Here is a 25718-nt window from a genome sequence, read left to right as displayed (position 1 = left end):
ATGAGCTGCTTCCCAGAGAATGAAGTTGGGTTACTTTTACATCACTTTGGCTTACTCCTAAGTCATCATCTCCAACATTCTGACCTTCCATTATAGAGCTTTGCTTTAGTGTGGATTTAGACCAATACATTCATATCAGTTATGTTCCTCCATTCCATTCACCTTTCCTTATTTCTATTGAGTATTGTGTTTCTGTGCGCCAATGGGAAGTCTACAAAACTATGAGCAAACCAACCTTTGTATTGAATACATGGAATTGGATTGTGATTATACCAATCTATGAATCCTGCACAATCTGTTTTAAAAAAAATCAGGAATAATATTTGATTTGATGTGTTTGAAATTGTTTGGTGAAATATGCATAAAAGGAGAGTAATTTCCCATAATTCTGCACCTTTGGATAGTTGATAATTTTGTTATCTACTGGGATTTTTAAAACACATAAAATGTGTTATTTTGTCTGCTTGGCCTCAAGAGATAAGTATGGTGGCATTAAATATTTTTTCAGGCAGTCATCCCAGCTAGCACATAACGTTCTGAGAACCATGTTTCTTAGAGCTTGGTGAGAGCATGGAGTCCTATGGTTATTTTGTATACAACCTTCCCAGAATGGTGCAGGATAGCTTTTCTTTTAACCTTTATTAAACTGGGCAAGCGAGTTAAGAGCAAATTCTTATTTACAATGACAGTCTACCGGGAAACTGGCTTGTTCAGGGGTGAACAATAGATTTCTACCTTGTCAGCTCAGGGATTTGAGCCAGCAACCTTTCAGTTACTGGCCTTACGCTCTAACCGCTAGGCTACCTGCTTGGCTTTGGAACATTCTCAGCACATTTAAGGAACTTGATTAAAAAAAAGTCATTATTTTAAATGAACGTATCCTAAAAGTTCAAACATTGTTACGTTTAATTGACATTTTGGTAATATTCTAGACATTTTGGTAATATTCTAGACATTTTGGTAATATTCTAGACATTTTGTCCAACTGGTTTGACATTGGTGGTCCTATGTGGCTCAGTTGGTAGAGCACTTGAAATGCGAGCATTGTGGGTTCAATTCCCACACAGTACCAGTACTCAATAAAAGTATCAAAATGTATGTATGCACTACTGTAAGTTTATTTGGATAAGAGAATAGTAAAAAACAATGTTATTCTGTGGGAATTTCAGTGTTTCTGACAGGTTCTCTCTTTGATCCAAGATGTAAGAGTCTGGCTCAACACTGGTCACATTCCTAGAAATGTTGATTTTTAATTTAATATAACCTTTATTTATCTAGGCAAGTCAGTTCAGTTGTGAGTTCTGAAGCCATTCAGGGTAAATTGACCTTTCAGTCAGTGAATTTGACCTTATCTGAATCACATACCAGCTTTGTGACGGGGTAAGGAAGAAAGAAGCCACAGACAGACCATTGGATAGTGTATGAGTATCGTTACAATCTATCATTTGTTATGCACTTTCTATGTAAGGCACTCACTTATGTCCCATGCATGACATCAAATAATGATACTTACAATTGTGTGTGTGTGTGCATTCGTGGGTGTGCATCCGTGTGTGTGTGTGCGTGTGTGTATGCATTTGCATGTGTGTGCTAGGAGAAGCCTAACTTGTTTAAAGTGTAGCTGAGGTAAGAGCACAAGGCACATCATTATGTGCTGGAGAGGTTGCCAAATAACAAACAACTTTAAAAATAAATAACACAGTGTACAGAGACTCTTTTAAATTGCAATCAAATTAGCAGCTATTTCTCTATGGTTCATAATCTAAAGCTTTAAGGAATGCATATACTACTGTTCAAAAGTTTGGGGTCACTTAGAAATGTCCTTGTTTTTGAAAGAAAAGCACATTTTTGTCCATTACAATAACATAAAATTGATCAGAAATACAGTGTAGACATTGTTAATGTTGTAAATGACTATTGTAGCTGGAAACGGCAGATTTTTTAATGGAATATCTACATAGGCGTACAGAGGCCCATTATCAGCAACCATCACTCCTGTGTTCCAATGGCACATTGTGTAAGCTAATCCAAGTTTATCATTTTAAAAGGCTAATTGATCTTTAGAAAATGCTTTTGCAATTATGATAGTACAGTAGAAAAAAGTTTTTCTGATTAAAGAAGCAATAAAACTGGCCTTCTTCAGACTAGTTAAGTATCTGGAGCTCTTTCTTCTGAAACTCGTTAGTCTATTCTTGTTCTGAGAAATTAAGGCTATTCCATGCGAGAAATTGCCAAGAAACTGAAGATCTCGTACAACACTGTGTACTACTCCCTTCACAGAACAGCAAAAACTGGCTCTAACCAGAATAGAAAAAAGAGTGGGAGGCCCCAGTGCACAACTGAGCAAGAGGACAAGTACATTAGAGTGTCTAGTTTGAGAAACAGACACCTCACAAGTCCTCAACTGGCAGCTTCATTAAATAGTACCCGCAAAACAATAGTGTCAATGTCAACAGTGAAGAGCCGACTCCGGGATGCTGGCCTTCTAGGCAGAGTTCCTCTGTCCAGTGTCTGTGTTCTTTTGCCCATCTTAGTCTTTTATTTTTATTGGCCAGTCTGAGATATGGGTTTTTCTTTGCAACTCTGCCTAGAAGGCATGGAATAGCCTTAATTTCACAGAACAAGAATAGACTGACGAGTTTCAGAAGAAAGAGCTTTGTTTCTGGCCATTTTGAGCCTGTAATCAAACCCACAAATGCTGATGCTTCAGATACTCAACTAATCTGAAGAAGGAGAGTTTTATTGCTTCTTTAATCAGAACAACAGTTTTCAGCCGTGCTAACATAATTGCAAAAGGGTTTTCTAATGATCAATTAGCCTTTTAACTAAAAATGCTAAACTTGGATTAGCTAACACAACGTGCCATTGGAACACAAGAGTGATCGTTGCTGATAATGGGCCTTTTAACGTTCTGGGAACGGAAGTGAAAATTTGTCCTGTTCTGAGAATGTTAATTTTTAGGTTGCAGAGAGGTTCTGAAAACATTAGACTATAGTTTCCTGAAAGTTTGCATGGAAGGTTTTATTAACGTTCTGAAAATGAAAATTCTAGGTTATTTGAAGATAATTCATTTTATTAGGTACTTTTTAGTGATATCCAACTGGTAGTTACAGTCTTGTCCCATCGCTGCAACTCCCGTACGGACTTGGGAGAGACAAAGGTTGAGAGCTGTGCCTCCTCTGAAACACGACCCCGCCAAGCCGCACTACTTCTTGACACATGCTTGCTTAACCCGGAAGCCAGCCGCACCAATGTGTCGGAGGAAACACAGTACAGCTGGTGACTGAAGTCAGCGTGCATGTGCCCGGCCGCCACAAGGAGTTACTAGAGCACGATGGGACAAGGACATCCCAGCTGGCCAAACCCTCCCCTAACCCGGACGACGCTGGGCCAGTCGTGCGTCACTTCATGAGTCACCTGGTCACGGCCAGCTGCAACACATCCTGGGATCAAACCCGGATCTGTAGTGACACTTCTAGCACTGCCTTAGACCACTGTGCCGCTCAGGAGGCCCTGAAGATAATTAAATAACATTCAGAGAACATGCTTCAGTAAGATTTTTTAACTGTTTTGAACTCCAAGCACATTTGCTTAAGCATTAATCATGCAAATACATTTTTTATTGTGACATGCGTCAGTGAGATTCACACCTATGGTCTTCTGTTCTCTATCCCTAGAATTAGTACACTGTGCTACCAGGATGGTGCGAGCTTGCCATCTCTTTTTTACTCATACAAAGCTGTTCATTTTAGTTTATTTAAACAGACCCATTTCAAAGGAAACAAGCACTAATTAAGATCAGGTGTCACGAATTAGTGGGCGAGGCCAACACACTGAACAAGATAAGAAGATAGAGAGGTTTGTTGATGTTGAGAACGAAGCGTATATGTTTTTAAATAACGTTCTTTGAACATTACTAATGTTTCTTGTTTTTTTTATGGAACGTTTTCTTAATGTTCTGAGAACATGAACTTAAATAGAACCATGAGGACACCTGCAGAACACATTATGCTGAAGTACTGAAATTCCTCACAGAAGAAAGTTGTTTCTGAATGTTGTCTGAACAACTTGAGAACCTAACTTTAAATTGAACCATGAGGAAACCTGTAGGAAACGTTATGCTGAAGTACTGAAATGTCCACCTAAGAAACATATGGTTCAGGTTCTTATAACTTTATGTGCTAGATGGGTATCTTGAGCCATTCCCAGAACATTGTGGGAAGGTTGTGTGCAAAATAACCATTGGACAAGCACACTCTCACCAATGTCCTAGACACATATGGTTCTCAGAAAGTTATATGCTAGATGAGTAGTTTCCTTTGAAATTAGATCTTGTTTGAATAGACTAAAATGAACAGCTTTGTATGCGTAATAAAACATGGCATTCTAGCTCCATTCTGGTGGCACAGTGGACTAATTCCAAGGATAGAAAACAGAAGATCACAAGCTCAAATCTCACTGATGCTCTGTCATCATAAACAAGAAATGTGTTTGCATGATTCATGTACAAGGAAATTCATTTCTATCTGTGCTTGGAGTTCAAACAAGTTAACTCCTATAATTTAAAAAATTGGGGGGGAGTTAACTTGTTTGAATATATATATATTTAATAATGCACTCTACACATCAAAACCTTGCCTTGTTAAATAAAATAAAAACGTATATATATATATATATATATATATGTCTTTATTTTGAACAGGCAATATATATATATATATATTTACTAACGGTATATTTACTGCGTTAGTAAATTGACTCTGGCTATCTATTTCGATTTCAGAGTACTCTGAGTGTGCCAGACCGCGCAATAACGGATCAATTTACTAACGCACATCACCCGAAGAATATGACCGGTGTCAGTAAACGTTGGCAAAAAAAGTAATTAAATTGTTGCCAGCAGCACAGTTACAGTCACTGACACTCTAGATAACATAAAAGCAGTATAACCAGCTCTGCTAGGGTGAGTAAAATGGTCAGAGTGAGGTGTTTTCTCATTTGTGTCTGGAAGTAGCTAGCAAGCTAGCCAACTTTAGCCAGTTAGCTTGGGTGGTTGACTGTCGTTGTGAGATCAGAACACTCAGATCAACCCTACTCCTCATCAACCTTACGTCCAGAGTGCGCTCTGAACGCTCCTAGATCAAAACGCTCTTAATATATGAACAGGCAATCTGACAACGCTCTGACGTTACCACCCAGAGTGCACTCTCACACACTGGAGGCAATTTACAAACGCACACTTAATAAGTCCGTGCAGAAGCGTTTGAAAACAAACCCAGGGCCAGTGCCATTGTTGATGCTACAGTATTTGCATTGAAAAAGTGCCCAGCAGTCAGGAAATCAAGTAATAAGTGTCTGTAGATACATTATTAGAATGACAGTAAAACAGTTATACTATGTGTTTGCTGAGTAATTAGATCAAATTCACTATGATTGTGTATATTTTCCACTTTGATGGGGAATTTTCTGTACAGTTAACATTAACTTCCAGTTAGTTTCGCTCACATTGCTGGTCCCATTGTTTAGAATTATTCCGCAATTAGGCAAAGAGTTATGGGATATTAGAATCCTCTTGTTCTAACCTGTATATTTTGGGTTTTACGTCTACAAACAACGCACCCTTAAAAAGTATGCTTGATAGCATTCCAACCACACCCACAAACCATAGAACCGGACTATGTTTTTTTTTGCTGTGCATTAGACCTTTGTGGTTTGGACAGTCTGCAAACACACCCTTCCAGAGGCGCAACATGTATACACATGGAGATTTTCCGTGGAAAGGTTTCTCTCATCATAACTAAACATTTAATAGATAACTGTAAGAACCTCATATTAGTATTATTCATAATTGTACTGTTTAAGAAAGAAACTCACAAATAAACACATAGAAACCTATGCGCCATTTTGTTGTACATACTTTTAATGCTGGTGGGAAAGTTACTCTGCGGGTGTGGTCTCTCAGAAGCGAGACCGGGAAATAAAGGTGTGGCCTTGTAGGGGGAACCCGTTTATATACGCCCTGACACACAGCTTTCCCTGTCTACTGTATCTCTGCCAACTGAACGGAGCTACTAACAGGTATTTCTTCATTTGGGTCATACACCAGCTATTGCTTTATATTGTGTATCAGCTGCTTGTACTGTGATCTTGAGAAATTCGTTTTTGTGCATTGTTATACTAATATTAGGTTTAAGGAAGGTTCACGTTGAATTTTACGACAGCTTTTGTGTAGGGAGATAGATGGCATATTACATAACCAGGAAGAGATTTTAATGTCGGATGGTTAGATATACAGTATCTCACACTGGATATGCAGTATGATATCTTCTGTATCACAGCGCACACCACTTAAAAATGGCATGTCAACGATCCCAAATGGATTCCTGCTGCTTAAGTTGATCAGTGGCCTTGCAAAACGAGTGAGGACCGGAAAGTTTTTTTTTTACAGAAGATGGTACCTGCGATTCACGACTCAACCACAATCTTAGAAGAATATTTGCTATCTAGAACGGTTCTTCGGCTGTCCCCCATAATTAGAACCCTTTAAAGAACCCTTGTTAGTGCAAGGTAGAACCCATTTGGGTTCCATGTAAAACCCTTTCGAGTGAGTGTTCTACCTGGAACTAAAAATGTTCTACCTGGGGGGGAAAAGGGTTCTCCTATGGGGACAGCCAAAGGAACCTTTTGGAACTCGTTTTTCAAAAAGTGCAGTTTCCATGAGGCACTGAACATTCCACAAAACTGAGCAATATGACTGAATGTTTGCTCTAGGTAGGAGAGTATTTTTCACTCTAAGTCAACTTATCATGTTCCTACCTGTCCTGTGTTCTTTCATGTTTTCATTTCTACATGTACATTTTAGTCATTAAGCAGATGCTCCTATCCAGAGCTACTTGGTTAGTGCATTCATCTTAAGCTCGCTAGGTGAGACAACCGCATACTGTATCACAGTCGTACATCTTTCCTCAATAAAGAAGTTCTAAGCAAAGTCCGAGCTATTAGGAAAATTATAAGTGCAATTTTTTGTAATGCTTTTCTTTTATTTACAGCCCCTCTGTTTTCACATTTCTACTCTGTCTGATAGGATAGTAATAGCAGTCAGTACATATCCGGTTAGGAATCTAAATATAGCAGAGAATCATCCCTCCTCCTCATGATCATGACAATTGTTAGTTAGGCCTCGTGGTACACACAGAATCCAGGAAGTAGGCTAATTTTGAATAAATACTTTTAGTTTACTTTTGAAATATATGTAATGTGTTCAGAGCTATTATAATGATTAATTTAATTTGTAAAGTGCTTTTCTCAGACCCAAGGTGCACATTAATTTAAAAAAGATATGTATAATAATAAAAACACTGACAACAAAGTTATATACAGGTGTTTCCAGAATACTAGCAGAGGTCCTTGAAAGCTTTTCTGAAAGCACAGTCTGGAGCTGTGCCTTAAAGAAGGACTGAGACTCTGCAGCCCTAATAGTGTCTGGAAGTGCGCTCCACAGTCGCGGAGCAACTGAAAGCCCTGTCACCCGTAGTTTTTAGTCTACTGCAGGGCTGCTAAAGGGAGATGGACCTGGAGGAGCGAAGGGTGTGTGTGGGGCAGGTGGGTAGAATGTCAGACCGGTATTATGGCTTTGTCTGTTGAAATAAACACCTTACCTCCACCAATATCCTGACTCAAATTAGCTCAGGTCTGATGCATATGAAAGAATTCCAAATGGGTGTGGTGAGGATAGGGTAGGTGTTCCCCTGATTGATACAGTCTTATGACATGAATGCATTCTTATAATTCTGTACAGGAAACATTACCTACCTGTATGGTTCCACAGAAAAGACTACGGCTAATGTTTGTCATAAACATTGGAGCATACTTTCCTCTCAAGACCTATATGGTTTGAAGTATTTAAAACATACAATAATTTTAACTCAAACATTTCACTCTCCTTTTCAGATACAATGGATGTAAGTAAACACTTTTTCTAATATTCTATCAAATTGCAAGAATGCTTAATACTATAAGCAATAAAGAGCTCACTGTATTTCCCCAGCTAGCACATTTGGTTCCTTGGAAGTTGTGGGAACGTACGTTTCTGGTTTCAGGATGAAAAATGTAGCCTGTTCTGGGAATGTTTATTTTTAGATTGCAGGGAGATTATGTAAATGTTTTACTCTGGATCCTTAAGTTTTCCTGTGAGGTTTTATTAACACTCAGAGAATAAAAATTCTAGGTTATTTTGAGGTTTTTTAATAACTTCCTTAACTTTCACTGAATGTTTCAAGACTTTTAACAACACTGCTAGCTTATTTTGGGGTTCGTTTTTTTGAACACCAAGCACATGTAAATTTAATTTCCTTAGGCATTAATCTTGCAATTTGTTATTGTGACACGGCATCAGTGAGATTCAACCCTATAATTGCCTGTTCTCTATTGATGGATTTATTCCACTGCACCTCCAGAATGGCGCAAGCATGCCATTTTTGTTTTTATGCCCACAAAGCTGTTAATTTTAGTCTGTTCAAACAGACCCCATTTCAAAGGAAACAAGTACTCATTAAGATCAGGTGTGGCCCGTTAGTGGGCGCAGCAAATGCACCTGATCACACTTAACAAGATAGAGTGAGTTTTTTTATGCTGAGAACAGAATGTATATGCTTTTAAATAACTTTAAGAACGTTCTTTGAACGTTACAATGTTTTCTTGTGGTTTTTATGCAACATTTTCTTAACGTTCTTGGAAGAATGAGGACATTACTTTAAAATAAAACCATGAGGAAACCTGTAGGAAACGCTATGCTGAAGTACTGAAATTCCCACTGAAGAACGTTCTCTGAACTATTTGAGAACATTTGGGGTGTTGGGCTCACATGGGCCGACGATGTCTCATAGGATTATATATATTTTTTTTTAAAGGTTTATGTCCCTCCAGTTGAAAAATGTGTGATAGCAGTGCAGCAATGGTAGCTTTCTGTGTTATCACTCTTTCATTCCTCTTTCATCCCATTAATTTTACCCTATGACAAACAACGTCAGTTTACACCAAATAATTTCTCACGTATGCCCTTTAATCATATCATTGGAAAGCTTAGATTCACAGCTATCCATCAGACACATTTTCGGAAATGTTCAGGGCCCAGCATCTTAAGTCAAAGTTCATCGTTAGAACCTTCGTAGGAGCATCATTCAATCTCCCAGCTGTTTCCCAAAACCATCGTTACTAAAGTTGTACTTAAAACGCTAGTTACTTACCTCAGACGACTCGCAGAACAGCTAAGTGCATCATTAGATGTTTTTTTTTTTGCCCATCCGCGTCACTTTATTCACAGATCTCAGCTAAACATAGATCAACTTCTTCGTGCTGTCTGACTGTGACCGCCTGATAACTTAAAAATGAAGTTGACTACAAATGCAAAGTTGTCAAAGTGTTTGCAATTGTCACAAACAAGTGAAGGATAAAAAAATGCTTCAAATGAAAGCAGAGATGACTGCATTTAAATATAAATAGGCTACATGGATGCACTATACAGTGCATTCAGAAAGTATTCATACCTCTTGAATTTTTCCACGTTTTGTTGCGTTACATCCTTATTCTAAATATTTTATTTTCCTCATCAGTCCAAATGTGAGATTTTGGGTTCCAACCTCTGTCTTTGTGAGACACGAAGTAGGTGAACGGATGAGCTCCGCATGTGTAGTTCCCACTGGGGCGGCAGGTAGCCTAGTGGTTAGAGTGTTAGACTCCCAACAAGGTTGCTAGATCAAATCCCTGAGCTGACAAGGTAAAAAATCTGTGCCCCTGAACAAGGCAGTTAACCCACTGTTCCTAGGCCCTCATTGAAAATAAGAATTTGTTCTTAACTGACTAGTTAAATAAAAAAAGAAGCATGGCGGTGTGGTGGCGCTTTGCTTGTGACCGCACCACCACACCTCCATGCTTCTTTTTTTTATTGGTGTCAGTGATTATATTTCAAATTCAAGGTACACTTAACCAGCATGGCTACCACAGCATTCTGCAGTGATATGCCATTCCTGCTGCCACCACCATGCTTCACCATAGGGATGGTGCCAGGTTTCCTCCAGACATGACACTTGGAATTCAGTCCAAGGAGTTCAATCTTGGTTTCATCAGACCAGAGAATCTTGTTTCTCATTGTCTTGAGTCCTTTAGGGGCCTTTTGGCAAACTCCAAGTGGGCTGTCGTGCCTTTTTATTGAGGAGTGGCTTCCGTCTGGCCACTCGACTATAAAAGCCTGATTGTCCTTCTGCAAGGTTCTCCCATCTCAACAGCGTAACTCTGGAGCTCTGTCAGGGTGACCATCGGGTTCTTGGTCACCTCCCTGAACCAAGGCCCTTCTCCCCCGATTGCTGTTTGGCTGGGAGGCTAGCTCTAGGAAGAGTCTTGGTGGTTCCAAACTTCTTCCATTTAAGAATGATGGAGGCTGCAGTGCTAGAGGTGTCACTACAAACCCGTGTTCGATCCCAGGCAGTGTCAAAGCGGTGCACAATTGGCCTAGCATCATTCGCGGAGGGTTTGGCCGGCCGGGATGGCCTTATGCCATCGCGCTCTATCGACTCCTTGTGGAAGGCGGGGCGCATGCACTCTGACTTTGGTCGCCAGTTTTACGGTGTTTCCTCCGACACATTGGTGCGGCTGGCTTCCAGGTTAAGCAAGCAGTGGGTCAAGAAGCAGTGCGGCTTGGCAGGGTCGTGTTTTGGAAGACACATGACAATCGACCTTCACCTCTCCCAAGTCCGTACGGGAGTAGCAGCGACGGGACAAGACTGTAACTACCAATTGGGGAGAAAAAGGGTTAAAAGTAGAATTTAAAAAAAAAAATGAATGAATGGAGGCCACTGTTCTTGGGGACCTTCAATGCTGCATTTTGGTACCCTTCGTCAGGTCTGTGCCTCGACACAATCCTGTCTTGGAGCTCTATGGACAATTCCTTCAACCTCACGGCTTGGTTTTTGCTCAGATATGCCCTGTCAACTGTGGGACCTTTTTATACAGACAGGTGAGTGCCTTTCCAAATCCATGTCCAATCAATTTAATTTATCATAGGTGGACTCCAATAAAGTTGTAGAAACAAGGATGATCAATGGAAACAGGATGCACCTCTATTGTGAGCCTCATAGAAAAGGGTATGAATAGTTATGTAAATAAGGTATTTTTTTAAATATACATTTGCCAACATTTCTAAAAACCTGTTTTCACTTTGTCAATATGGGATATTGTGTGTAGATTAATACATTTTAGAATAAGGCTGTAAGGAACAAACATTTTGAAAAGGTAAAGGGTTCTGAATACTTTCTGAATTCACTGTCAATGTAAATTACAATGTTAATGTTCAATCAATTGAGTTCTATTTTGCCAATAGGGTACTGTCTAATGTTTGCCTCAATATACAGTACCAGTCCAAAGTTTGGACACCTACTCTTTATTTTTACTATTTTCTACATTGTAGAATAATAGTAAAGGAAAAACTATAAAATAAAACATATGTAATCATGTGTTAAACAAATCAAAATATATTTTAAGATTCTTCAAAGGAGCCACCCTTTTTGGGCACCTTAACACAATTCTGTGAATAATTTAACATCTGTATATCTGGCACACCTGTCTTGTGGTTGTGTATTCTACATCATTCTACATGAACATTTTAAGATATTTCTGGTGTTACTACAATTACATTTCAAACAGGTGTGGTCCAATAAGACCCCATTGAGTAGTTTGGTGGCTATATTGGAAAAAGGCTTCTGTGGGGTTAATGTGTGAATTCTCTGATGGACCTGTATCTACAAATCTTTTTAATAATCAGGCCTAGATGTGTGTGTGCAATTTGCTGCCTCTTATCAAAGTTGGAATACAAAAACTTAGCTGTCCAATTACATGGAATTCTGTGGCTAAGCGTTCAACATTTTAATGTCAATGGCACATATGGGAGATTTTATTTTTTTACAATAGTTGTAACTGGTCATGTCAGTTGGTTTTATATATATAATTTGAAAGGTAATTTCCTTACCTTTCCAAATCACTTTTTTAAAGTGATTTAAATGCATCATGCTTTCCATTTTTAAAGCCATTTTATACAGGTAAATTTGATATCTAACAAGTCAAAGTTCTGTTGACCTGAACATTTTGAAATTGTCTGCAGGATTGCTGTGAATAAGCTTTCCAATTGCACATATATGTATAAGTGAGTAATGACTTGTTGTATGACATTGTTTGTCAGGGGGAAAAAAATGAATGGGATGAAATAAAGAGTGATAACACTCAGCAAGCTACCGAGTCGTTATTCATGTCATAAGAAGGAATTCCCCTCAACCACGCCCACAAATTGGGGAATACAAACATTCTTTCCCATTGACCCCCATTGTAAACAGAGCCAACTTCATTGTTAATTTTTGTTATACAGAAATAATAAAACATGCCAAAAAAACTGCTTGTTAACCAGGTAAAAAATCCCAACCTATGGTTCAATGAAACTATGTAGGGAAATAGAGCCTGCGAGAAGAGCCCTGTGGCTTCAGGCTATTCAGCGTGGGAAATGTGGGGACCCGGTGTCCATGTAGGCTACTCTGTGTGTGGAAAACATGTAATCTCAGGTAAAACCTACTTGTAGCTGTGTTGTTTTTGCTAGCTTAATGTTCCAGTCGGTAGCTAGCACTCACTCACGTGGTTAGCAGCATCATGAAAAGGGGCGTGAGGGAAGCCCTACAATATTACATTTTCCTAAGTAGTGAGAAAACAGTTGCAAGCAGGCAATGTGGAAAAGGGATCTTTAGAAATGTTGTACTTTTCTTAAATGTAGTTTTTGTAATTGACTAAAACAAGCAGATGACAAGAGAATTTGCATTTGAAAAATTCAAGTTTTTGCTGTGAGTCAATGGAGCCTAGGTAACCACAGTCCCCCCCCACAGGTGGGCGGGCCGCAACTTTCTATCTTATACCGACTGGCGTGATTGCTGCACTGCAATCACACATTTTCCATCTCTAGGGACATAGACCTTCAAAAAAAATTAGGAGACATCTTCGGCCCAAGTGAGCCTAATATGGACTAATGTCAAACCAGTTGAACGTTCCTAGAACATGACCAAAATTGAAATGAAAGGTAACCATGTTTGAACTTTTAAGACCCATTTTGTTAAAGTAATGAAATACCAAGAAAATTGTTATTTTTGTCAAGTTCCTTAAATGTGCTGAGAATATTCCAAAGCCAAACCACTATCCTGCACCATTCCCAGAAGGTTGTGGGTAGGTTGTATGCAAAATAACCATAGGACTCCACGCTCTCACCAAGCTCTAAGAAACAAATTGTTCTCAGAACATTATGTGCTAGCTGGGTCCAGTGAGAAATTAAGCAAGGAGACACATCCACTTGTGCACACTACCTATCTCCTCTCACCCCGCTCTGCTTCCCCTCTCTCACCCCGCTCTGCTTCTCTCCTCTTTCCCTACAGCTTTCAGATGCTCTGGGTGGTGAACCGGGCTGGCCAAGCCAGAACAACCAGCAGAGTAGTGGGGGCGTGTGGCCTGGTGGGCAACCCAACCAGCCAACATGGCCAGGACAGCCTGGTGGTCAACCGGCTTGGCCTGGACAGCAGCAACCAGGACAGCCTGGTGGTCAACCGGCTTGGCCTGGACAGCAGCAACCAGGACAGCCTGGTGGTCAACCGGCTTGGCCTGGACAGCAGCAACCAGGACAGCCTGGTGGTCAACCGGCTTGGCCTGGACAGCAGCAACCAGGACAGCCTGGTGGTCAACCGGCTTGGCCTGGACAGCAGCAACCAGGCCAGCCTGGTGGTCAACCGGCTTGGCCTGGACAACAACCAAACCCTTCCCAACCCTCATGGCCCGGACAACCAGGACAGATTAGCCAACCTACTGCACCCGGATGGCCAAGCCCAAGCCCCGGTCCAGGCCCTGCCCAACCAACTGCTCCACAACATAGTTCACTGGTAAGAGAAGACATTCAATCCTGAGGATGTTGGGTATGACGGTTTGAAAAACCATGAGCAAGGTTCTGCATGGTTCAGAACTATCTTTGTGACAGACTCTCTCATGACCTCTACTCAGACATTGTTGTAAGCCTGTCCTAATGACACTCAACTGGTTTTGGCTGTTTTTATGTGCTGTTTTCAACAAACTCATTTTATTTCCCCAACAGAAAGTGCCATATGACCTGAACCTGCCAAATGGATGCTACGACAAGATGCTCATTACAATTCGTGGGACAGTTAACCAAAATGCCAAAATGTCAGTATTCACAACAAAATATAGTTTCCGTGGTAAATTGTGACGATCTACATTGTAGCTATTTCCACACTTTGATTCTTAATGTTGCTCAGTTATTTTAGTCTTGTAGCCAGCAGTAGTTACTCAAATGGCATGCCTTTCCTTGATATGTTGCCTGCAAACTTCTTATACCATAACCTAAGTACTAGTCTGTTTGTGCCATCATACCACTCCTTGCCACTTGTCATGCCAAATGTCATGTATAGGATGACAAGGAGTTGGAATGATGGCACAAACAGATCTGGGACCTGGCTACTTCTACTGCTAATCTCAATCTAATAAGGACTAAAAATCTTATCAAATACAAACGGTTGTTCCTTTGTTCAAAGTGTGTGATGCATAAGTATCTATCTCAGGATGTAAACAGAGACTAATAGAAGTTAGACGAGAGGATCTAGATAATCAAGCTCTGGGTAGTTAACAAATCTAGATTACTGTCAAATGTAAATCAATGAGGCCCCTTTTGAAAGAGGTTGGCAGACAGTAATCCCAATAGAGCATCTTGACATCATTATTTCCAATCATCACCTGAATACAATTTAACTGATGTAAGGACAATGGGTGAGAATAGAACAAATGATCTGTGATTATTTCAAAACCAGATAATACCAATCACTTTAAAGTCAAGAGTAGGCCTACAGTAACTATGGTCACAAACTCAAAAAGCTCACATCATGGAAACCGTCGCGGAGTGCTGTTGAGCATGTGGCTCATAGAACACACACACACACACATTCATCACAAAACATAATGCTGTTGTCTGACTTGTAATCGACACTACAAGATAAACGCATTGGTGACGTAATTGTCACAAAATCCAAGGTTTACCACTATGTTATTAGCTTCGTCCCAAATATGTTTGTGCTCTTGAAACACCATTGCTCATTGTCAAGCCAAACAAATTGTTTGAAAATAAAATGAGTCACAAGGAGTTGGTATGAACACTGCTATTATCTCCCTGTAGGTTCACCATCAATCTAACCAAAGGGAATGACATTGCCATGCACTTCAACCCACGCTTTAATGACCAGGGAAAGAAAACGATTGTGCGGAACAGTCAGATAGGCAATACATGGGGAAAAGAGGAGAGGGAGCACAATCACTTCCCCTTCACTCAGGGCCAGCCCTTCGAGGTGAGGAATCGATTTACTTCATGTCAACCAATCAGAGTTTTAAAACCATGATGGCTGGGGTCCATTGGGAATAAGGATGTGTCCCAAATGGCACCCCCTATATAGTACACTACTTTTGAACAGAACATATGCTTTGGTCAAAAGTAGTGCTCTAAATAGGGAAAAGGGTGCCATTTGGAAAATATCTTTAGACACTCCTGTATTCATCTCAAGATATTTTCAGTTGTATGATTTAAAAAATGTCAAACAAATAAATGTTATTCATGATCAACAGATCATGTTTTACAATCCATATATTAATTTACATTTCTGTCATATATTAACACATTCTTTGATTTTGCATAATAATGAGTTTGTGGTCCTGTGTTTTTCCAGATGAAGATAATGTGCACTAACAGTGAGTTCAAGGTGGCAGTGAACAGCTCACACATCCTGGAGTTCAAACACCGCATCCGTGATATCCAATCCATCAAACACCTGGTCATCTATAATGACGTCACCCTCACGTCTGTGGAGATTGACAAACTATAGGATCTAGCAGGGTTGGTTTCAGCCATAGAAATGGAATGACCAGATTAGCCAAAGTCCCTCAGGTTCTATTTTTATGGTTCCAGTGACCTTCCATCATTGGCTTTCAACAGAAACATACAGTAGCTTGAGTCTCAAGCTTTAACCCAGTAGTACTACCATCATATTATGTGCTTCTACTAAGCTGGTATATTCTCTGTGGAAAAATATATTTTCTTAGTCTTTTAATAAGAGAAAGTCAACAACTTAACTTACAAATTCATTGGTTTTAAGTCTGAATAGGTACATATATTTTAATGTAAACCACCTATATCCAATGTTATACTCAAACATATTTTTTTCATTGACTGATCTCTCTTCCTCCAGATACAGTATGTTTTGTGATTTATTTTTATTGCTGTATAACCTTTCACACTAGGTGGCACAGTTGAGACTGTTGAATGTTTTAGAACCACAACAAGCCTAGTATTTGCTGTGGCAAAATAAACATTACCTTGGCTACCTATACCACACAGTAGTAGATGAATTTGAGAACACCAATGCATATTACCACTTAACATATAGGCTATTATTACTTTGCATTAGTGAATGAAGGACCATGTCTGTAAAATCCTGTAAACATACTGTATTTTAAAGCTCTTTCTCAACCCTGCAATCATGAGCAAGTTCACTTGTTAGTGCATGACATCATTACATTACCATCTTTCTGTAGTGTTTCCATAAGCAGTGATTATCTTGTTTCCATTACCAGCCATCAGCACTTAACATGTTTATTCAGGGAGGAGAGTGTCAATATCTGTGAGTGATATTACGGTTGACAATCATATCTCAAATTAAGTAAATGTGACTATTTACACAGACCACATTGACTGAATCAACACGGAATCTTTTCACTGGTAACCACTAAACAAAATATGAGGAGACTTTAAACTACAGAGATACCTCTAAATACTATAATTTGATTACTCTCCTGATTAAATAGTTTGAAGTCCCTTTAAAAGAAGTGAACTGTTATTTTAGAGCTGCTGCTGTCTATCATCAAATGTGTTTTTCTCCATTATGTTCTTCAGTAATACGTTACATCACAATGTGGAAGAACACGTAAAACAAACTTGTTGCTCTCGTAACAGCCCTCTCTCAATCCATGTTCACAAACTTGTTATTACATTTACAGCCCTCACTGCCCTCCACCAACCCACAGCAATGAGCCCATCGCACTGTTAAGCTCACAAGATGAGACTGACGAGATGCATGTAGACACATGATAAACTTTCCCCCCACCCCAGCCTGGCATGCCTCTGGCTGTTGTCTATAATCTACCAGCCAGACCATGTCTCCTGATAATTACTTCCCCAGCAATAACTGATAACAGTGTGTCAGGTAGACAGGGCAGATAGGAAGGCGTGTGTATGTGTGTACACACTCTTAGAAAAAATGGCGCTAGAACCTAAAAGGGTTCTTTGGATGTCCCCATAGGAGAACCCTTTTCAGAACCCTTTTTGGTTCCAGGTAGCGCTCCTTTGGGTTCCATGTAGAACCTTGGAACCAAAACTGTTTTTTACCTGGAACCAAAAAGGGTTTATCTATGGGGACAGCTGAAGAAGCCTTTTGGAACCTTTTTTTCTAAGAGAGAGAGAGAGAGAGAGTGTGTGTGTGTGTAAGTTTGTGTGTCAGGTAGACAGGAACAGACAGAGGGGCCATGGAAAAAAGGTCAGGTGTAGCCAGCCAGATGTGGTGCATATGTTTACAATACTGTAGTGCACGATAATACACAGAGCTCCATGGTACCTATGATTTTGTGGTACTTGGTTCAGATACAACACACACTTTTTTTTTAAAGGCTTCCTTGATGTTGGCACTAGCACAAACACAGAACCATGAATATGGGTCACCAACACAGGAAAATTGATGTTGGCACTAGCACAAACACAGAACCATGAATATGGGTCACCAACACAGGAAAAACCGTAACAGTCAGCACCTTACCTCTTACCTCTGGTATATGATTCAATGATCAACTATGAAGATGGTTTAAAGCTATGGGTGGGGGGGGGAAACACTGACAGAGATCACATTCCTCTCTACACTAGGCTACTAAAAGAGGCTGGCACATGCTTAGCTGACTGACACTATTCTGTGTGTTGTGGCTATTGTGACCTATGGCGGGAAACAAGGGTTACATCCCAAATAACACCCTATTCCCTATATAGCACTTATTTTAATCATACTCCTATACTGTAGGTTCTGGTCAAAAGTAGTGCACCAAAGTGCAATAGGGTGTCATTTGGGATAAACAAAAGACACCTTAGTATCATGACGTCAGGTCAGTGATTCATTTTTAATGATGGAAACATACTACGGACTGAATCTCGATGGAAACTGAAGACAGAAGAGATTGATTATTCAATGACTCTTTTATGCCTACATATAAACTGCTGTGAACTTCATAAAGGTTTGAACTTTGAATTGTTCTCAAATCGCTTTTGCACCTGGTTTATGGTATGGCTTGTAAATAGGGATTTCAGAACTCTTATAGTAATATAATATAATTTTGGTCACCTATAATTTTGGTCACCCGTAAATCATGGGGACTGGTTCACCTAATAACGCTTGAATCTATTTGAAACATTTCATATCGTCCATTTTTAAAAATTTGTTTCCTCAAGTAGGCCTATTCCGAAAATGTAAATTACCTATATAAATGATCAATCTTAGTTCAATTCACGAAGTACAGTATTGTCTTTGACGCAATTATTTTGCGCGTGCATGATAGTTTTGCGGACACGTTCATCGTTGTTGAAGATGCAAGCACGTCAGAACGCTGAGCGCTATAATATCAAGTAGGGGACGTCGCTCGCTCGCGAATATCTTTTGCAAAACGACTAGCTAGTATGGGATTGTTAGCAAGAGTGTAGCATCAAATACGGACGAAAATTATAACGATTTTACTCCTTATATGATAGTTATGAAGACCGTATACTTATAGATACGGTTATAATTTATTGTAAGGTCACTGCTGAACACCGAACACTGCGCTGCTTTGCCCAGCAAGTGCTCATAGTAAGGCAGGGGATTGGAGACCTCATCATTTCCGAGTTTTCACAGCGGCACAGGTCAGTTTGAACGTTTTACCTTTGCTTTGGTATTCCTCTATATGTGTGTACTGTTAAATAGCTAGCTACATTAATTAAATTAACACATTCTAGCTAATATTGTTAAACTGCGTTGACATTCTGCCAACCCAGCACACAAGTAAAAAAAAAAAAAAAAAAAAGTTGTATAACTAACTAGCCATTAGCAATGCTAACGTTAGCTAGCTAATAGCGTTAACGTGCCTGGAAATTCGAGGTGGGTGGAGTGGAGATGGACACTGATGGGTCCGTTTAAACACTCGCTTAGATTGCACTGCAATTCATTTGAATCTGATAAGGTAATTGGTTAGTGAAATATTTGGACACTCAAAGTTAACCAGCGTTAGCTTGCTAACGTTATGGATTTATTAGGTACGGAATGTGTTAGCGTGTACCTAGCATTAACGTTACGCCACATAACTAACTGCTAACGTTAGTACCTTGACTATGATGTTGCTTTCCTCAAACCTTCGCTGCATGGGTGGATAAGGCCTTTTCAAATCGAACAAACGTTTATCAACGTTACTATCTCATTTTGCGGAAATGTAACGAGCTAATTTTAAACTATAAATTAACTATGTAGGTAACAATATCGTTGTCACTGGCAACTTTTTTTCCCCCCACAGTAGTTTAGCAAACTAGCTGACTGAGTTAGCGCGTTTGTTATCCTATTGACACGAAAACAACACGCATGGTCGTTACTAAATCTAAATAGTGCAATGTGTGAATACATTGTCACTTATCTAAAAGCTAGCAATCTTACCAAGTAGCTAATGTTACGTTGTGTATGAATAGTTTGTGTAGCGGTGTTGACTGTGTCGCTAACAGCTACTTTCCTTATTATGAATGTATTAACATGGATAATCCAATTATTAATGTTAGGTGCTCTGATATGTACAAGGGTAAATTATTGCCTGCCCTTTGGATGAACTATAAACTAGGCGCATACACTGAGAAAATCAGAGATGGATGGGACTTGGAGCAGTCCCTTTCCTTGACCAGACACACAGTCCCAGAAACCTCATTGCACATCCCTTAGCCCTGAAACAAAATAGTTGCATTCAACACTTAGCTGTGCATTTACAAAACATGATTGTTAATTTAAAGTGGTCATTGTCTTTACTGATTGAAGAGAACTCTCAGCTTTGTCCAAAGTGTAAAACAACCTCTCCTTACTTTAGTCTTGGATTACTTCCATCTTGATTGTAGATGGCCTAGCCTTAGAACCTCCCGGAGTGTGTTAGTTTAAATTGAGCATCTTTAAAGGTCAGCTAAATGGCGTAGCACGAGAAGCACTGCAGATATTGCAATGAGCAAGACTTCGTTCAGTCACACATGGTATCTGCGCATGGATTCACATCATGCTCTTACAATGTGATAGCCACGGGACTAAAACAGCAGACGTTTAGCCTTGCTAGTTTTTGCTGAAATGGGCCCACCGTGCTGTTTACTTTGTACATCAATGTCATATCACTGACTCTACCTTTAATGTCCCATCTTAATATGAGTGAAGAACCTTGATTTTGGTTGTGCTTAAAGACTTCCTCCAGTGACTAAAAAAAAAAAACTTTTACTGTTGAAAAGCAGTAAAAGTTCCACTTGTGCTATTGTGCTATGTTGACATGTCTGGACCACCTATTGAGACATGTCTTTTGTTAGGTTAATCAGGTGTTAAATGAAGTGAGGAGACTGGAGTGCAACATTAAGTTATTCACTTCCCATTAAACAGTGATTGGCTTAAAATAACATATACTTTTGAGGAAGTAAACCACTGCATGTTGTGAGGTGCTGAAGGTTATTGCACACAGCATACACATACTCTTGTTTGTCTTGCAAATAAACATTTAGCCCACACTTTGTACTTAGACCTGGCCTGTGATTAACAAGGCGCTGATGGTGCTGATGGATTCCATGGGTCTGTTTTTGCCATGGGATTTTTCTTTAACAATATTGTAAGTTGTGCTTGTTGTATAATTAAAATGCTTGAGTTGCACTTCTGTTTAGTCTTTTTCTTGCTACTTATTCATATGGTGGCACTCTATTCAACGTACTAGTTCTCCAAAGTGTTTCTAATCAATGTTAGGCTGTTCCTCATTTTGTTGGTAGTGGTTTGTGCTGATACACTAGGCTAAGTGCCTGATCCACTTATGGTATTGAGTGGTTGATTTAATTGTACAGTCGGAGAAGGTTTTGGCACTCCCACGGAACTGAAGCAGATGTTTATGGGTGGATCTTGTCTCCATTGATTTTAATATTGAACACCTCCCAACTACTGTAAGACCTTATGGACAGTACATGCCACCATGATGACTGTCAGCTGTGCGAAGTAGATCACCTGCTGGGTGTCAACAAAAGGTACAGATTCAACATGTATAATTGTTGGGAAATGATGGCCAATGTTCTGTGGTCAGAGGGGATAGGATGGTCACCCTCTGCATTTAATCATTTGTTGGTCTGGTGTGTTTTCTCTCTTAGCCAATTAATCCATCAGAACCCCTTAACTGTCTAACAATCATCTCACGTGTAGGCCTAGACCCAAATTGTGCAATGATGCTTTTACAATCTTACTTAACTGGGAGAAATAGTTTGACTCCAGGATCTGACATTAACAATGGCCCACTGGCCTGGGGCCAGTAAAAACATGTTGGGCTAGTGGATCTAGTCAGTCACTGACCCAACAGGGCCACTAACTTTCCTGCAAAATTTGCATTCCAGTTCAACATTTACCTGCTCTGTTGCAGTCTGCCATTGAAAACCATTGAAGACTAGACAACACGTGGAAAAGTAATGCTATTTGTATTTGGTCAATATGTTTGGTGGTTAAAGCACCGTCATGCTCCCCGGGAGTCAGAATTTCTCATTCTCGAGCTGTACATAAGTTGTGTTCACATGGCAGCTTGTCCAGAGCAAAAAGAAGAGCTCATCAACCCACTCGTTCAGCTTATTTATTTTAGGGAAAGTGATTTCTAAAAGGAAATATTCAATAGTGAACATGCTGGCTACTGTTGATAGTATGTAAAAAGAAATCTACAAGTTGCCTAGCATTTGTCTTGGATAGCCTACTGTACCCAGATTGATATCTGTTTTGGGGCAATGTCCTATTTTAAGATTTTAAAAATTGTAATCTTAAAATGACTGGCTATTATACAAACAAATGTATGTAATTAACACAAAGCAGTTCTAAAGAGTAGACTGATGTCTCACATTGTTAATTGATATTAAACAGCTTTTTAATACTTACCATAATAACCAAATGTAAGCTATTACCAGCTGAATATAGTGGGAAAGCATGCCAATAGGCTCTGTATGACCCCAATATCTGGGCCAGTAGGGATTCCATTCGGGACAGTGAGAAGTTTACGTTGAACCCTGGACTCTACAATACATAATGAAAACAAGCACTCAGCTTCAGTGTTGTCAATAAAGATCGACAGAAATATTTTTTATTTTTTTATTTTATTTCACCTTTATTTAACCAGGTAGGCTAGTTGAGAACAAGTTCTCATTTGCAACTGCTATTCATGGCTTGTATCCATATACTTTTTTGGGGCATTGAGCAACAGTTGCCGTGTAGCTTAGACATTTGTGTGCACATTTGGCGAGTCTCTTTTTGTCAAGCCCAGGCCCTGCGACCTACCTTTTTTATGAACAAATGATGAGAACCCCTTTTAGTGTATTCTGAAATACCTTTACCACCTGTTGGGGTGAATTCGCCTATCCGTCCCACCAAGGCACCCAGACAACTGGACAGCTCAGTGTCAAAAACATCTTTGTCCACTCTATTAAGACTCGCGTAGCAGGAGAAAGACGTGTTCAACCATGTCTCTAAAGTGCGGGCATTTTGGTCGCATATGCTCCTAAATATTTTGCTTTGCGACTTGGAATTTTAATTTAGGAGCACCAATGCACCTAGAAAAAAATTCAGCCATTTAATTGTTGTAATCAATCATTTTATTTGTCACGTCCAGATTACAGCAGGTATAAAAGCTGCAGCTAAATGCTTGTGCGCTAGCTACCTATTAAAGGAAGAATTAGTATGTCTAGTAATAGCCTGGTATGTAAACAATAGGATATACAGTATAGTTAATGAACAATATGATATACAGAATGGATAATAAATCAACAACTAATCAACAACTAATCAACAACTAATATGCAGAAACAGTTTGTGATAAATTGAAAACCTAAACATTAAATCTACTATTTACACATATTACCTAAAGTATAAGTATGACTGGATTTACAAAATATAAAGTGGTTAGTGTGTTGGTCAGTTGAATATATAGTAGAACACCAGCTGTGCTGGGTGGTAGTGTTTTAGGGTTGAATGTGTGGCGATTCAGTGCAAATAGTCTCTAAGATGCAGATTTGTGACTGTGGTGGTTGCACCATTACTACAGAGAAAACGGCTCGTCTCTAACCCAAACCATTCAGCCGTTACCAGCACTACGTTTTTTTTTTCTCCTTCTATTGCACATTGGCACTGCAGCTGGATGCATCTCCATTGGCATGCCGCGTTTTTTACATTCATAAACCATGTCGTGGCCCCCTGACACGTCATGTTACCTCATTAGCTGGCTTGCTAACAACCTGGTAACTTTACCAGTCTAAACATTTGGGAGCACCAAAAGAATGGTAAAGGGATAACTTCATGAGCTCAATGATCATAGCAGTGAATGAATGACAGATTTGCATCTCTTCACACACAAACTTGATGTTCATAAAAGAGACAGTGTACAATTTTTAATATAATGCATCTCAACAGGAAACTGTGCTTTTAGACAATGTAACTGTAATATTCCACAAATTACTTTGTAATTTCAATGACTGGTATTTGTATTGGCATTTTAGCTTGTATAATGAACAGTCTTTACAGTTTATTGGGCACAACATGTGATTCAACAGTAGATGAATGCATAGACCAAATAAAGGCTGTATCAATATTTTCTGGTGCTGCTAAATTTGATCTTAAGTTGGGAGCACCAGTGCTACCATTTTATTGTATTTACAGCCCTGTGTTCCACAGTTTTTCCTACCTGACAAAACAAGCTGTTGATTGGAGTGGGTGAGGAGGGCCAGACCTGCGAGTGTAACAGGTTGTGACAAGCCTTTGTGTTTTTTTTAGATACATGGCTTTTAATCCTGTCCTGTTCTGTTCCCACTGCTTTCTCTCTCACTCTGCGTTGGCTTGTCTTTGCTCTCAGCCTTCCACCTGCCTGAGCCCCAATAATTCACCCTTGAGAACATGAGAAAAGCGGAGGTGTTTTTCTACTTCTTGGCCATACTACTTGTAAACAACAATTGAAAGACACATTTTGTAGTACAAAAGAGGTTGTCTTTGGCTGTTTGAATTGTCACCTTGCTTGTCCTTTCTACATGTTATATTCAGCCTGGCCTGTTGAATGCTCATACAGCATCTAGTGTGTTTGCCTTGTGCTGTGAGCACGTTTCCTACATGCTCATTGTCCCTCAGTGCATTCCAGCATTGGTCTTTTTCACACTGATTCATTTGGGTCAATGCTAAAGTTGGAGGCATGCTGCTTTGATGTTAGGCTACACAATTGCCACAAAGACATGGAAGAGAGTGCCTGTGTTTTGGGACATACAGAAACACTATGGTTGTCTGTGTATGCTACTGTAATAAAGAAAAAGCTCAGTTTAAGTAGGAGAACAGAATGGTGTGTGACTGAAAGGTTTGAAACATGCTTTGACATTAGGCTACACAATTGCCACAAAGACATACAGACAGACCAACTGTATGGTGGGCTTCCAGATTACTGTAGTACAAGAGAGGCTATAGCATAGAACTGTGAATCATTAAATGGTGTGCGACTGTCTCAAAGGGCCAGATAGGAAGGAATTCACTAAGCCAAAAGAAATTGGGATGGTCGTTGTTTGTACAAGGTGTGTTGATAGCCTATATCCAGTTTCTCAGTGGAAAAAAAATAAAGTTGCCCAGTCTTGACGTAACGCAACTGGTTTGCTCTGTCTTGTAGCGTAGGTCATGTCCGTGTCCTCTGCCTGTAACTCTGCAGCATATGTTTCCCATTCCCCTGATGAGTTTCTATCCAATGGGCAGGGTGAGATAGACGAGGCTGTTGCCATTCCTGGTCTGGTGGTGTCAGAGCTGACTCCTTGTGCTTGGCAATGGAGGGAATACACAGACACTTTAGGCTCTGGAAAGCTAGCTACTCATAGGCTCTTCACAGGCCCTCCTGAAGTAATTACTGAATCGCTGTGAACTTCTTAGTAGAGGTGTGGAATTCAAGACCTATTAGGTAAGAGGTCCTCTGTTTCTGTGGGCATATGTATGCCTGCAATGGTGTTATTCATAGGCTGCATGTGTAACTAGAGCATTGAAATAGAGTAGATTTCTATGTTGAAAAGCCTAATCATAAAACATAGGGATATTCTTGTTTGAGCTTTTGAGGAGATCTGATTTATAGTAGTCAAATTGTGTGTGTGCTTACCTAATATTTCCCTATTTTTAGACAGACCTTACTGAGCTAATAGCTTTATTGGCCCAGGCCCCAGCTAACATGTAGCAACTGATCAACAATAGGTTAAGTTAATGGGTTGTTGCCAGCTGAAATCTTGAGATTATTTCTGAGTCTGTATGCTATGACATACTCAT

The 25718-nt window shown here is 39.7% G+C and overlaps 2 protein-coding genes across 5 annotated transcripts in view; both read left to right on the top strand.

The window, feature by feature from the left end:
- Positions 1-5938: 5938 nt before the first annotated feature.
- On the top strand, positions 5939-16463 carry LOC112256859 (galectin-3). 2 transcript variants are annotated; one of them, XM_024430406.2, is made up of 7 exons: positions 5939-6078; positions 7951-7961; positions 13458-13572; positions 13618-13955; positions 14165-14253; positions 15257-15425; positions 15801-16463. In XM_024430406.2, the coding sequence occupies exons 2-7, from the start codon at positions 7956-7958 to the stop codon at positions 15954-15956; spliced, it is 873 nt and encodes a 290-aa protein (XP_024286174.2). In that variant the 5' UTR covers positions 5939-6078; positions 7951-7955; the 3' UTR covers positions 15957-16463. The 2 variants fall into 2 exon arrangements, with proteins under 2 accessions (XP_024286174.2, XP_024286173.2); XM_024430405.2 differs by having other exon boundaries at positions 13458-13955.
- A 2284-nt stretch (positions 16464-18747) lies between these two features.
- The window catches only part of LOC112256860 (F-box only protein 34), a 29856-nt gene continuing 22885 nt past the window's right edge, over positions 18748-25718 (top strand). The window contains exon 1 of one of the 3 annotated variants that reach the window (XM_024430407.2): positions 18748-19066. The gene's annotated coding sequence lies outside the window, so the exon portion shown is untranslated. Of the gene's footprint in view, positions 19067-19280; positions 19384-25183; positions 25363-25718 lie in introns of those variants that run through there. The other 2 variants (XM_024430409.2, XM_024430408.2) reach the window with 2 other exon arrangements.

This window comes from Oncorhynchus tshawytscha, linkage group LG08 (genome assembly GCF_018296145.1).
Source record: "Oncorhynchus tshawytscha isolate Ot180627B linkage group LG08, Otsh_v2.0, whole genome shotgun sequence".
Lineage (NCBI taxonomy): Eukaryota > Metazoa > Chordata > Actinopteri > Salmoniformes > Salmonidae > Oncorhynchus > Oncorhynchus tshawytscha.
The sequence above is the reverse complement of the archived record's forward strand: the minus strand, read 5'-3'. Positions and strand labels throughout refer to the sequence as shown.

Coding starts and splice junctions, on each gene's coding strand:
- LOC112256859 (XM_024430405.2), top strand. Junction 13,956..14,164: donor CTCCACAACATAGTTCACTG/GTAAGAGAAGAC, acceptor TTTCCCCAACAG/AAAGTGCCATATGACCTGAA. Junction 15,426..15,800: donor CTCAGGGCCAGCCCTTCGAG/GTGAGGAATCGA, acceptor GTGTTTTTCCAG/ATGAAGATAATGTGCACTAA.